We start from the raw sequence: 13,980 nt of genomic DNA on the forward strand, positions 1-13,980 counted from the left end.
TGTCATAGAATTCTAAATTCAATTTCTTGATTTATGGTATTTCAACCATTGTTTTCTATACAAACTTTTTCATTTCATATACTTGTATGTTAAATGAAGCAGATTTCCATTTCCAAAATACTAATTTTGCTCAGAATTCTAGTTGTATGTGAGTTTGGTTTGAATTCCAAGTTTACTTGCAAAATAATTGAATTCCAAATTTGAGTTTAGCCTTCCTTTTGATTAGATCAAACAAGTCTCTAAGTGACTTTACTTTGAATGTTGCATGAAAATTTCTAGAAATTATTCCTTGCATTAAATCAATGTTAAACATATCTAAAATAAATGTCAATCAATATTGACTTACAATTTATTATTTCTTTTAGCTTTGAACATTAAAATATTCAACATACATCTCTATGTATTAGCTAAACTATTATGTGATTTTTGAGCCTTTATTAGAGAAAGCTCTTTTGGTTAATTTTAATTAACAGACTATATAAACAGGGAGAGAACCATTGAATGGTTGTAATAAAAGAGTGTCTTTTATTTGTTTTATGTGTCTAATTAATTACAAGCCAATCTAACAAATAATTCACATATATGTTTCACTTAATTGTGGTTGGAATAAGATGTCTTATTAAATCTATGATTTGCACAATAATGAATAATTCATGATTAAAATTTATACTCATTGATGAAATAAGTGGAACAAGTATATTTCAAAAATAACAACGAAATTTATTATTCAAAAGAAATACTAAATTTGTTTATTCATCAAATAAAGGAATCTAAAAACATAGTTTCTAGAAAGAATTCTAGAACTACTTTAAAGAAAAAGAACTTATTAATTTCTTTCAAAATAAAAATCAACTATTTCAAAATGAAAAAAATATATTTTAAACTAAACAAAATAAATTTATAAACTAATCTTTTCTTTATTCAATTGTCCTCATCATTTCTTCTTCGCTTTGATTTCAATGCAACTACTCTTTTCCTCAAAAGATTTCTGCACCCCTGAAAATAAGAACATATGAAAAATATTATTAGTGACATAATTTTGAATCAAACATTCAAAAGTAGTAAGGAAGAATTTTTGAGTAAATCGAATTTAACCCGTATTTCAAAAATTGAGCATGTGCTATAGCATCATCCTTTATCACGACCCACATCTCGTATGCAGTTTCAATAACCATATATATTTCTTTAATATCATCATGCATGGTCTATAACATGTATTGAAGTGCCAGGTGATTAAACCTCATCCATTCACCATAGTTTTCATGTTCATCAAAGCTAGACGAAAAACTTGGTTCCTCTGGTGGTAGATCATAGATCGCTCCATACAAGTTTTGTGTTCCGAAGACAATGTGAATCCCATCGTAACATCTTCTCACGTGGTTAAGTTCAAATGGAATCCTTTCTAAGAGTTTGTCAATGAGGTATGTTTATTTTGTCAAGTTTTCAAGTACATGATCAGGATTAAGAGAACTAACCATGAAATAAATAAATAAAATATAATGAATTAAAACATATAATAAATATCATATTTTATTTGGAAAAGTAAATATGATGCATGAATGCAACATATAAAAACACATAAAAATATATATACTAATCCCCGATAAATTAATTTGAAAAGTTAATAGACCGCCTTAGGGTACGTCAGACTAACTCCAAAATAATTTTGAGACAAATCTCAATTTCATAAGTGAAAACTTAACAACGCCTTTTTCTCTTTTGACTTATGAACAACCGCTAGTTTAGTCAAGAAGCACTAGTCGTGCTCGAAAACCTAGATACACCTTTGGCGTGTAACCAATTATTTTCAATCAATGACTTAACTCAAGAGTGTGCCTTAGGGTCAGTCAAACTTGAAATACATCACTAATTATATTCTCATAAGAGAAGTCAAGCTTGAGATAAAATAAACATATTTGGAAGCTTTTCCTTAAGGAGGCCGCAAACGGAGGCGACACGAGGCCCTTCCTATGCCTCTCGGTGTTCAACCAATAATGGAGACCATGTGACTTATTGTCATAACTCTCTCTCCCACTCACTATTTTGAAAAAGTGTGTTTTTCGCAAAATCAATATTTTTTAATTTAGTTGTAAAATAAATTTAATTATTTTTACTAAATGATATTCTAATAATTACTAATCCAATTAAGCAAAACAAAACAAAATTGTGCCCTTAATTCTAATTAATTTTTCTTTAACTAAGGGAATATCAATTTTATTTTAATAAAATATTTTTCATTAAAACAACAAATTAAACAACTTTAATTTTGATTTACCATCTTAACTAATTAAGAATAAATTTATTATTATATGATTTATCATATATAAGCATATAATAAAATATAGGACGTTCCTAATAGCATGTTTCTACACGAATGTAATGCATGCTAATTGCATATTGTGTGGCTATATGAATGACATGTTATAATGCATGACAAAATATAAAATATTTTAGTCACATTCAAATATTTATAATAAGTAAATAGAAGCGGGTATGGTAACTTTTGGGTATTTCTCGAAAAATTATAGCACTTGCAAAAAATACATGAAAATGTAACCTAGACTAACTAATGCATGATAAAAAATACTTTGATCTTGAAAATTGAGATGTAGTAATGTTGAGTCAATGCTACCCTTTCAATATCCATTTTGAATTATACAACTATTTAATTATTTTAAACAAATTCTTAAAATAATTAAACTTTGGGTTTTAACACCCAAAAGTTTCTAAGACTATATTTGAATTTGGGTAAATTAATTCAAACAAAAAAATTAAACAATTTAATTTTAATAAATTAAAATTCAACATAATGTTAATTTTGGACATTTTAATTAAAACACTTTTAATTATGGATGATAACAATTAAAATATTTTTAATTAATGAAAATAATCAACATTATTTCAATTAAAGAAATTTCCAAATTAAAACTTGTTGACGTGGTTTTTCGCCAACAACGAATTATGAATATAGCTAAGATGAATCAATGCTGTCCACGAGTCTATATTATTAGTGTTTTTGTAACGCCCTACTACCTTAGAGCCATTACTAAGTGAGTTTAAAACGTGCAATTAACTCGCTAGTCGAGGTTTTAAGACCAAAGTGTAATTAAACCATAATTAGAGTCATAAACTTTGAAAATAAACCAATCATTGGAAATTGTAAAGCGTTTAACATTTGGGATCCCAAAAATATTGTTTAGAAATATTTACAATTAAAAAATATAACCAGAGTCGGCTAAACGACAAAATTTAAGTTTAGTACAATCATCTCCCAAAAGTATCCCTGGTCGTGCCCGCCAGGCAGACAAGACATGTACGCGCCGCTCATCACGCTCACCATACTCAAGGTTGGTCGACTTTCCCCTTGCCTTTACCTGCACCATAGAGCACCCGTGAGCCGAAGCCCAGCAAGAGAAAAAACCCTTACAAGCAAATAATATATGCATATCAAACACTTAACATATAAACAAGCCATCATCAGACTATACGCATACGTCCATGTCGTTCTAGGCGCTTTACTAGGCCCTAGGTTCGCGGTCCACACCGTGAGGATAACCCAGGTATCCTTTAGGGTCTCGCTCTGGCAACTTGCACTCTGCGTGCTAAACATTGCTCCCGGCCCTTTGCCGTTCTCAGCCGTCGTCGTTTATTCATTTACATGTACACATAATATTAGTAAACAAATAATAAAACACATGTAAATTCAATCAAAGGGCAACGCCCTGCAACACAATCATATAGGATCGAGCCCTGCAACTCTATCATATAAGGTCGTGCCCTGCAACTCAAGTTCTATGGGAATAGTAGTTTTCTTACCTGTATCCCAAGCTGTCCAGGCACTGATGTCTCGAGCACAGTCCCCTAGTCCGAGCCTCGCAGAAACGCTAGTCACAATGCACCAACAATATCCATCCATCAAGTTCTAATCCATTAAATAACTTTGGGTCACAACTCTAGTCTCCGAAACATTGAATTTTATCAATCCAGGTGATAAAATCCATCTCGAATCTTAACTACTGAATTCTCGAGCCTAAAACCTCTTAAAAACCCAAAATGCACTAAGTGTCGCGGCCCTAGGAACTCATTCCGCGGCCCCCAGCTCAACCCGAGGCCATGCCTCAAATTAGCCTACACGCGCCACAAACCTTCCTGAAGGGCGCTGTGGCGCGCCTCCATTTCCAAACGCCCCAAAGTTCTAAGGGGCCGCGGCTCAGCAAGAACAATGTCGCGGCTCGACCCCTCGAACCTAGAAAAACCCACCATTTTCTCTACCAAAATCAAGCCAATTATCCCCAAAATCATTCTAGCAACTTAATTCAATTATCCCAGAAGTGCCACTATGATTCCAGCAGCAAAACCTAACAAATTCTTTCTTCAAAACTCACCAAACCCAAAATTCAATCTCACACTTTAAAACCTCAAGAAAACCAAAAACTCAGCCAAATGATCACAGAATTCAATGGTTTAAATCACAATTAAAGGTTTACCTTAGCCTCTGTTTGAATCCCCAAAGTGATGCTGAGTTAATCCCCAAGTCAAGAGCTCGAATCCTTGCTTAATTCCCAACTTTTCCCTAGGTTTGGCTTAGAGAAGATAATGAGAGAGAGAGAGAGTCTTTGGGTCGGTTTCTATAAGTTTCTGAGTGGTCCTTCATTTTTTTTTTGTTTTATTTACTTAGCCTCTAAGGTTACCTCAAGGCTCGGGGTACCAAAAACGTCCCCGAGGGCAAAATGGTAAATTTCCCCATGTTTACCCAAAACTGGTTTTTGATGATGTGGCAAAGATTTCTTACACGTGGATTGACACGTGGCAGAATTGAAGGACAAAGGTACTATTCAGCTATTGACCAGGAGCATGCCTCATCGTCAGCATGGATTTTTTGATACGACCAGGCTGATCGTGAAGCCTGATTTATTTCCTTCTTAAGTTGTAATCTAATATTAACTGCATTTGAATATTTCTTCATAATTATCATTGATACGCAATTATTAAGGAAAGATAGGACACGTTAGCATGTGTAACCCTCCTTGAGCCTAAAAATATGCATGAAATAGCTCAAGGAAAGGACTTTTGGATTCATTAGCTTTTTTGCATGATATTGAGAGAGAAAGAGCTATAGTGATTGCTCATCATTCTATTGTAATCCTTCCAAGTTTTGTGAAAACCAAAGAACCCTAGTTCTTTGATCACGACTTTGAAGTTCAATAATGACAATACACTAAGTGGACGTAGGTTGTTACCAATCTTCGGGGCCGAACCACTATAATTCTTTGGTGTTTTTTCCCTTTCCATTAGATTATCTTTTCAACTGTCGTTCCATATTTTGTCGTATATTTGACTCCATATCGTTGGCCAATTCGAGGGTCAACATTCTAGTGCTTTCGTTGAGAGCTTGTGAAAAAATCTAATGGCAAAAACATCCAAGAGGACAGGACAGACCGCTGGCGCTGCATCATCCTAGCCTCCTCCCCCAAATATGACTGAGGACGAACCACATTTGGAGTTTGATGAGGAGGAGTTAGATTCTGAAACACTGAAGGCAATGCTGGGGGTGTTGTAGGATGAGCTGGCGAATCAAGAGAATGCTGCAGAGATAATGGCATCGCAGCAAAAAGAAATAGATAACCAACGTCAGGAGCTGAGCTAGCAGCAGGCTGAGATGGATCGTCGGCATAGGGATGCCATGGCCGCCCTTGAAGCAGCCATCCAACTGGCTAGGAATCAGGCTGCGCCAGCCTCTCAGAAAAATCAGCCACCAAACGGGTCGCCTCAAAGGGGTCCCAATCCTAGTCCTCCGCTTCAGCCGGTAAGCCCTCAAAGTCCGGAGCAGCCGCCTGTGGCTCAGGATGATGTCCCACCTAGGGATCCTGAGCAGTAGCCTCGATCTCAGGTTGGTTGAGGCAATCCCCAACGCCTGAGGTAGAATAGGGGTCACGCAATCGCCCCGCAACGCTAGAGGCCCAGGGGATGAAGATTCGAATGTACCGAGCATGGGGCCGCGTCCTTCTATCAACAGAAGGAACTTCTAGATAGGCTCTGCGGTCAGGGCCCCCCCACGACATAACAGTGCCTGGGGACCCACTGACCAGCGCAGGCCTCCCCCCAGCTCGAGGAGGAAACAAAGTGAATTGCCGGTCACACCATAGTCAGCCATAATTCAGAGATGGCCACGATTACAATGAAGTCGATTCCGGCAGAAGAATTTCTGGTCAGAGAAACGAAGAAAGAGGTGGAGGCAGGAGCCCCCCACCTAGAGAGTACTGACCAGCAGGTCATAACGCTGGGGGGCAGCCAAGGCAGCAGAACGTCTTTAGTTGGCTGGGAGCCAGAGAGCAGAGGCAGAGAGACAATGATCTGAGGGACGTACTTAACGACCGCCGTGAAAGGCACGATGAGTACGTTCCCCCAGCACTAATGGCCCCGACAATCCTAGAAGCTGTTCAGGCTCAGATCGATGCCCTGAACCAAGCGTTGCAGCAGCTGGTCGGGGGGAGAACATCCCACATTGATTGCGATCGAAGGAAAGGCACCCCCTTCGTACAGAGGGTTGATGTGGCTGAAACCACCAGTAAATTCAAGATGCCAACACTGCCAAATTTTGATGGGTATGGAGACCCAGTATCTCACGTTAATAAGTTCGAGATACAAATGGATATACAAAAGGTGTCAGAAGATGCCCGCTGCCGCATCTTCCCCGCAACACTGTCTGACACTGCCTAGGAGTTGTTCTTCAAGTTCCATCCTGCTAGTATAGTATCATTGGAAATGTTCGTAAAGGAGTTTTAAGGACAGTTCTATGTAGGTCACGTGCACTCCACTGAGGCCAACCAGCTGGTCGAGATACATCAGAAAGAGGGAGAGCCCTCGAAGGAGTATGTTCAGCGCTTCATGTGAGCTGTAGCGAGAGCCAAGACTGTGGGTGACAAAGGAAAAATGATGGCCCTAACTGGTGGAGTTAGGCGCCATTCACCCCTCTGGAGCAGCCTCAGAAAGAATGGGGTAAGGGGCACCCAAGAGTTCTTAGATCGAGCTGATCGGTACATCAAGCTCGAAGACGCGATTGCCAATGAAGGGATATCGCCAACAAAAGACAAGGGGCCCAAGGAAGAACCCGCCAAAGCCACCAATGGGTCAGAAAAACCCAATGGCAATGACAAACGAAACGGGAATGGCAATGGTAGAAATGGTGGAAAGCGGGCGAACAATGAACCCTTGACCTTCGAGAGTAAGCGCCCCAAAAGCAATCGGTATGAACCGAGGTTCACCAAATACACTGCCCTTGTCGAAAGTCGAGCTGAGGTCTATCAAGCAACTAGCTCAAACGTGCCTTACAAACGACCCACAACTATCAGGAAAGATATCTCCAAGGGAGATACAACAAAGTTTTGTCATTTTCACAACGACTACGGGCACGACACAAACGAGTGTAACCAGCTGAAGGACGAGATTGAGTTCCTGATAAGACAGGGACATTTAAGAAGATATGTGCGAGCTGTAGGAGGTTCTCAATGAGAGGCTCAAGGTGGAAATGAGTAGGCGCTTGCACGCCAATGCTTGCCACCTTTACAGCCAGTTCCTATGGCAGGCACTCTACTCACCATCTTCGGAGGCCCGCATCTTGCAAGAGATAGTGGGAAGGCAAGGGAACGATACGCTCGAACCCTACGCCACGACCAGGACATCGAGATGATGAGTGTCGAGGATCGAGCACCAAAAAAGGCTTGAACAGAGGAGGAACTGATAACCTTCTCTGACGATGACGCCCAGCACGTGCGATTCCCACACTCCGATCTGCTGGTCGTGGACGTACAGATTACAAACATGATGGTGAAGAGGGTATTGGTCGATACAGGAAGTTCGGTCAATATCCTATACAAGTCTTCGCTGGAGAGAATGAAGTTGTTTGTAAAGGACCTGGAGCCATGCAACCAACCCATTTAGGGTTTTTTCGAAGAAGGGCTCGCCCCAACAGGGTCAATTAGACTCCCAATTACAGCAGGCACCGCACCTGGTAACAGGACATTACTCATTATTTTTAGAGTAGTTGATTTTCCTTCGACATACAATGCTGTCCTTTGGCATACAAGACCGATTTTGGTCGACCTACGAGCCGTCACCTCGATATGGCACCTTGCCATGAAATTCCCAACAAACGCAGGGATAGGTTGCGTATTGGGAAACCAGAGCGAAGCGAGGGAGTGCTACAATGCCTCAATCACCAAGGTGAAGAACAGTGTATCGAGAGACACTACCGGAAAGGAATTGCAAATGGCAATTGATGTACAAGCCCACTCAGGTGATAATGTCACCAAATAGGGCATTGCCCAAAATGAGGATAGGGATTTGGATCCTCGCTTTGGGGATTTTGAAGAAGAAGTGGGACCCATCGAGGACCTTGAAGAGGTCCAACTCAACGAAGAAAATCCGACCAGAGTTGTGAATGTCGGTAAAAACTGAGAAACAACAACAAAACAAGCACTGGTGGATTTTTTAAGGAGGAACCAGGAGGTCTTTGCCTTGTCACACAAAGACAAGGTCAGGATAGATCATGTAGTCATCAGCCTTGTCCTAAACATCGACAAGAGTTTTCCACCAGTGCAACAAAAAAGAAGGCTGCTCGACAAAGATAGATCAAAGGCCTTAAAAGAGGAAGTTGGGAGGCTGAAGGAGAATGGGTTCATCAAGGTGGTGTTTTTCCATCGTGGGTCTCTAATCCCGTACTAGTGCCTAAGCTGAATGGAAAGTGGCATACGTGCGTGGATTTTACAAACCTAAATAAAGCCTGCCCCAAAGATTGTTTCCCACTCCCAAGGATCGACCAACTGGTTGATGCCACTGCAGGACATGAGATCCTCTCATTCATGGATGTGTACTCCGGGTATAACCAAATTAGTATGCATCCCTCACATTCATGGATGTATTCAGGGCTCTACTGTTACAAAGTGATGCCCTTCGGTTTGAAAAACGCTGGTGCGACTTACCAGTGACTCGTCAACTACATGTTTAAGGAGCTGATCGACACAAACATGGGGGTCTACGTCGACGACATGCTGGTCAAGTCGAAGAAAGCAGAAGGGCATGTAAAGGATTTGCAGGAGTGCTTCAACATCTTGAACAAATATCAAATGAAGCTAAATCCCCTTAAATGCTCTTTCGGAGTAGGATCAGGGAAGTTCTTGGGATTTATAGTTAACTCGAGAGGAATTGAAGCCAATCCCGAGAAAATTAAAGCCCTGATCGACATGAAATCACCAATAAAGATTAAGGATGTTAAAAGCTTAACCGGAAGAATTGCCGCTCTAAGTAGATTCATTTCAAAGTCAACAGATAAGTGCGTCCCATTCTTTAATCTACTCATGGGCAATAAAAAGTCTGAATGGACGGAGGAGTGCGAACAGCCTTTTCAAGCACTAAAAACACATATGGTTCAACCACCCATCCTGTCAAAGCCGGTTGATAAAGAAACTATATTCATCTACCTGGCGATCACGGAGTATGCTGCTAGTGCCGTTTTAGTAAGGGAAGAAGAAGGTGTCCAGAAGGCTATCTATTATGTAAGCAAAAGGCTGATTGGAGCAGAACAGCGGTACCCGCCCATCGAAAAGCTAGCCTATTGCCTAGTTTTGGCCTCCAAGAAATTGCGCCCGTACTTCCAAGCTCATCCAATTTTCGTCTTGACCGACCAGCCTCTTCGACAAGTCCTACAAAAACCAGAGGCTGCAGGTAGATTGCTAAAATGGGCAGTCGAACTTGGGCAGTTCGACATATCTTACTTGCCGCGAGCAGCGATAAAAGGACAAGCCCTGGCGGACTTCATTGTAGAATTCACTGAACTTACGAATGGTGAGCAAATTGAAGAGCCTAACGAGCCTGAGTGTCAAAGCCAAGCCCCCACGTGGAAATTATTTACAGATGGTTCTTCTAACGAGTGCCACGTTGGGGCAGGAGTGATATTGATAACGCCAGAGGGGCATCGATTTCATTGCGCAATCAGATTTGACTTCAATGCTTCTAACAATGAGGCCGAGTATGAAGCACTACTTGCTAGATTGCGGTTAGCCAGGGACATGAATATAAAAGTGCTTGACATCTATAGTAATTCTTAGCTAGTGGTGAATCAAGTCCTGGGAGAATACCAGGCGTGAGGTTTAAAGATGGTTGCCTATTTGAAAAAAATAAAGGATCTTTTGGCTCAGTTCGACAAGTACAGTCCCCAGTAATTACCTCGCAATCAGAATTCCAATGCGGACGCTTTGGCCAAATTAGCAAGTGCAAAGGATGCTGATACTCTGAATATAGTGCAAGTTGAGCCGCTAACAATGCCAAGCATCCAAGCAAAAGAGACTACTATGGTGATTCAGATGACGGATGCATGGATGACACCATATATAGAGTATCTAACGCAAGGCACATTACCAACGGACAGAAACAAATCCAGGACCCTTCAGCGGGAAGCTGCAAGGTAAATCTTGGTCGATGGAATCTTGTAGTGAAGGAGATACTCAATGCCACTCCTCAGATGTATTACAAAGGAGAAAGCCAAAGAATTGATGAAAGAGGTGCACGAAGGTTTTTGTGAAGACCACGATGGGGGTCAAAGTTTGTCAAAAAAGATACTGAGGCAAGGATATTTCTGGCCCACAATGAATGAAGATTCGATGGAGTTTGTGCGAAAGTTTGATAAATGTCAGAGATTGTCCAAAATCCCACAGGCAGCCCCTAATGAGCTTAAACAGATGCAAAGCCCATGGCCATTTGTAGTTTGGGGTATCAACCTAATCAGATCTTTGCCCACGGGAAAAGGCGGTGTTAAATATGCTGTGGTTTCCGTCGACTATTTCACCAAGTGGGCCGAGGCTGAACCGGTTGCAACTATAACGACCAAGAAAGTGCTAGATTTCGTGATCAAGAACATCATTTGTCACTATGGATTGCCAAGGAAGATCATCTCGGATAACGACACTCAGTTTGACGGTGATTTATTCACGGACTTCTGTGAGCAGCATGGTATTATTAAGAGCTTCTCTTCAGTCGCTCATCCCCTAGCAAATGGACAAGTTGAAGCAGTCAACAAAATGCTGAAGGATAAACTGAAGAAAAGACTAGAATAAGCTAAGGGGGCGTGGCCAGAACAATTGCCTGAAGTACTTTGGTCATACAAAACTTCCCACCGAACAGCAACAGGTCATACTCCATTCTCTTTGGCTTATAGATATGAAGCTATGTTGCCTGTCGAGTTAGATCCGCATTCGCATCGCAGAATAACATACGTTCAAGGTTCGAACAGACAGCTATTGATGGAATCCCTGGACTTGATCAATGAGAAACGTGAACAAGCCCAACTCCGAGTAGCTGCGTACCAGCAAAATGTCGCCTGGTATTTCTTGCCAATTATTGTATTTATTACAAGTATTTGCTCATTACGTTTGTTATTTTGCTGTATTACAATTTCAATCCTTTTCCTCCGAGTAGTATTGTTCAAACAGGTTTTGGTCAAGGCAAGTGACCAAGGACCTAAAGCTCCTCGATTACTTGGGGGGCATATAAGGTACAAGTAAGCAAAGCATATCATCAAAAGGTATGTAAACACATGAGCAAAATACGTGAAAGCATGCTAGGGTACTTAGAGTATTTTTCAAAATTTTGTATTTTGTTAAATCAAACCAAAGTGCTATGCTATGTTCGGTCATGCGAACATATATTATAATAAAATAAAAAGGTGTTATAATATCAAAAATGAATTACTTTACACCGCGAGCAGTACTGCTCGGATGTAATTGTCTAATGAAAATGAAAATAGCTGCCCATGCAGCAATAAAAAATTAATGTCTTTACATCACGACCAGTAGGTCATGTAAATAAAAGATTAAAAGAGAAAAAGGAAAAAGACTAAGGGGCTGGAAGGTCTTGAGGAACGTCCTGGTCGATAGCTGAGCCAACTTCATTGTCTGCACCATCTATCCCTGTTGCTAGAGAGATCTCCGGGGAAGCAGGTACTTTAGCCCTCTCTTCTTCCTCCAGGCGAATGGCACACTGAGATATTAGAGTTTTCCTCAGGCATTCTGACAGATAGTTGAAGTTAGACTCCCGGTTGTGCTTCCAGAACTCGTAGAGGCAAAGATGAGTGGCTTCCTTGTACTTCTCCAAGTTTTTGGCTTCAAGTTCCTCAAGCTCCTTCACACGCTTTTCCAGCTCATCCGTTTCTTGCATGCTCGCAATCAAGTCAAGCTCGAGCTGTACGGATTGTTGGTAGTTGAGTTTTGCGCTTTGCCTAAATTTTTCTTTGTCTTCATTGGATTTCTTCAGGCCGTCTCGAACCTCCAGTAACTCCTCGGTTAGAGTGGCTTTTTGTTCGAGCAGTTCCTCTTTCTGCTTAGACAGCTCTGTACTCTTCTCAAGCAATTCACCATTCTCTTTAGTTAGCTCATTGTTCTTCTCGAGCAACTCAGTGTTTTTCTCTTCGAGCGCTTTCTTAGCCTCAGCAAGCCTGGTGTCGAAGTTTTTGGCCCGAGACACCATCGCCCCCGCACGGCGCCAGCTAGCGGTCATGGTTAGTAATCCCTGTAGTCAGATAAAAAAGGGTAAGGCGATGTCAAAGAATCAAAAATAAATTATTCAACATCAGGGGGTAACTTACGCTAACTATCTCGTTTAGCCCTTGGTTGAGTATTTGGTCAGGCTCCATGGAAATGGTTTCGGTAATAGCCTCTTGACTGCGTTTATGTTTGGAGAGCTTGTATATCCTCTCCCTGGCTGATCTGACCCCGATGCCGGACAGGGAGCCTTCGGGCTGAGTACGATGTGTTTGGCTGGTAGGGATCTGAGGAGTAGGCTGCAGGTTGACGGGTGTTGAAGGAGTGGAATGTTGGTCGACCAGAGGAGTTGAGGCCGGCTGCTTGAGTGGCGATGGAGGTGGTGTGTTCTCCTTTGAAGGTACAGTGGCTAGAGGGTCCTCAGTTCAAACCTTCTTTGAGGCGGTTTTACTGCTCTCCCCTCGAGACCTCTTGCTGTCCTTCTTCTTGCCAGAAGATGCAGCGACAGCCTTGTAATGCTCGAACACGTCCTGAGAGTCCATGTCTACACAAAAGGAAACAACACGAGCAATGATACAAGATATTTATACGGGACTAAAAATGAAAGTGAAGAGATTATAAGTAAAGTACCCGCGCTACAACTACTGGTCGCTACATTACTTACTGAACTACTTACTGCCTGGAAGAAATCTGAAGTTAAGATTGGAGTATACTTAAAGTTTCCGTCCCTGTCAAATAAGTGACAGGGAATTGGAAAACTATCTAAGAGTGAAAGATCAGTACCGTTCTCATCTAAAGATTCGTCGATGGGAGCGGGGGGTTCAGTGGCCTTCTTTTTTCCTTTTCCCTTTGGGGCGGGGGGAGCAGCAGCCCACGGAGTGCTGGAAGATTCCCTGATTGTTACTCCAGTGGCCCTCCTCGGAAGAGGTTGTTCCACGTTTAGGTGCTGCTCGGGAACCTCTCCGATGGTAGCATTCCTCGCTGTTGACTCCCTCACATCTGGATGAGGGGCCAAAAGGTCGACCAGGCTAAGGTTAGCCTCTGTGACCAGAAGCTTGACGCTTTTCTCCACATCAGTCATACTGGCCAAGAGGGCTGATCTTAACTCCATGTCTGGAGTGGGGTCTAGTCGCAACCATGGGCCTGAAAGGCACTACAAATCTAAGAAAATGTAGAGAAAAAATCAAAGAAAGATTAACGACCAGTGGTACAAAGGCGTTACCTCCTTGAGTGAAAGCCAGGTTGTTCGCGACCATGTCAGTCGTAAGGAAATACTCATGGTAGTACCTCCCCATGTTCGATATGTGAGTGGTGTCGGTCAGGAAGGTGCACCCTGTTTCCTGATGACAAAAATGAAAGAACCCCCTACCTTCTTGGTTGGGGTTAGACTTGAGGTCGAACAAGTAATTAACCTCATGGGGTGCTGGCACAAACCATTTTTGTGGCT

The 13,980-nt window shown here is 41.6% G+C and overlaps 1 protein-coding gene across 1 annotated transcript in view; it reads right to left on the reverse strand.

Moving 5' to 3' along the window:
* The window catches only part of LOC133779269 (uncharacterized), a 37,829-nt gene that overhangs the window by 11,080 nt on the left and 12,769 nt on the right, over window positions 1-13,980 (reverse strand). The window contains exons 4-5 of the mRNA XM_062219251.1: window positions 12,965-13,077; window positions 12,183-12,561 (exon numbers count right to left, since the gene is read on the reverse strand). Coding sequence (XP_062075235.1) covers window positions 12,183-12,561; window positions 12,965-13,077 — 492 coding nt within the window. The remainder of the gene's footprint in view (window positions 1-12,182; window positions 12,562-12,964; window positions 13,078-13,980) is intronic.

Source organism: Humulus lupulus, chromosome 5 (assembly GCF_963169125.1).
Source record: "Humulus lupulus chromosome 5, drHumLupu1.1, whole genome shotgun sequence".
NCBI classification, from domain to species: Eukaryota; Viridiplantae; Streptophyta; class Magnoliopsida; order Rosales; family Cannabaceae; genus Humulus; species Humulus lupulus.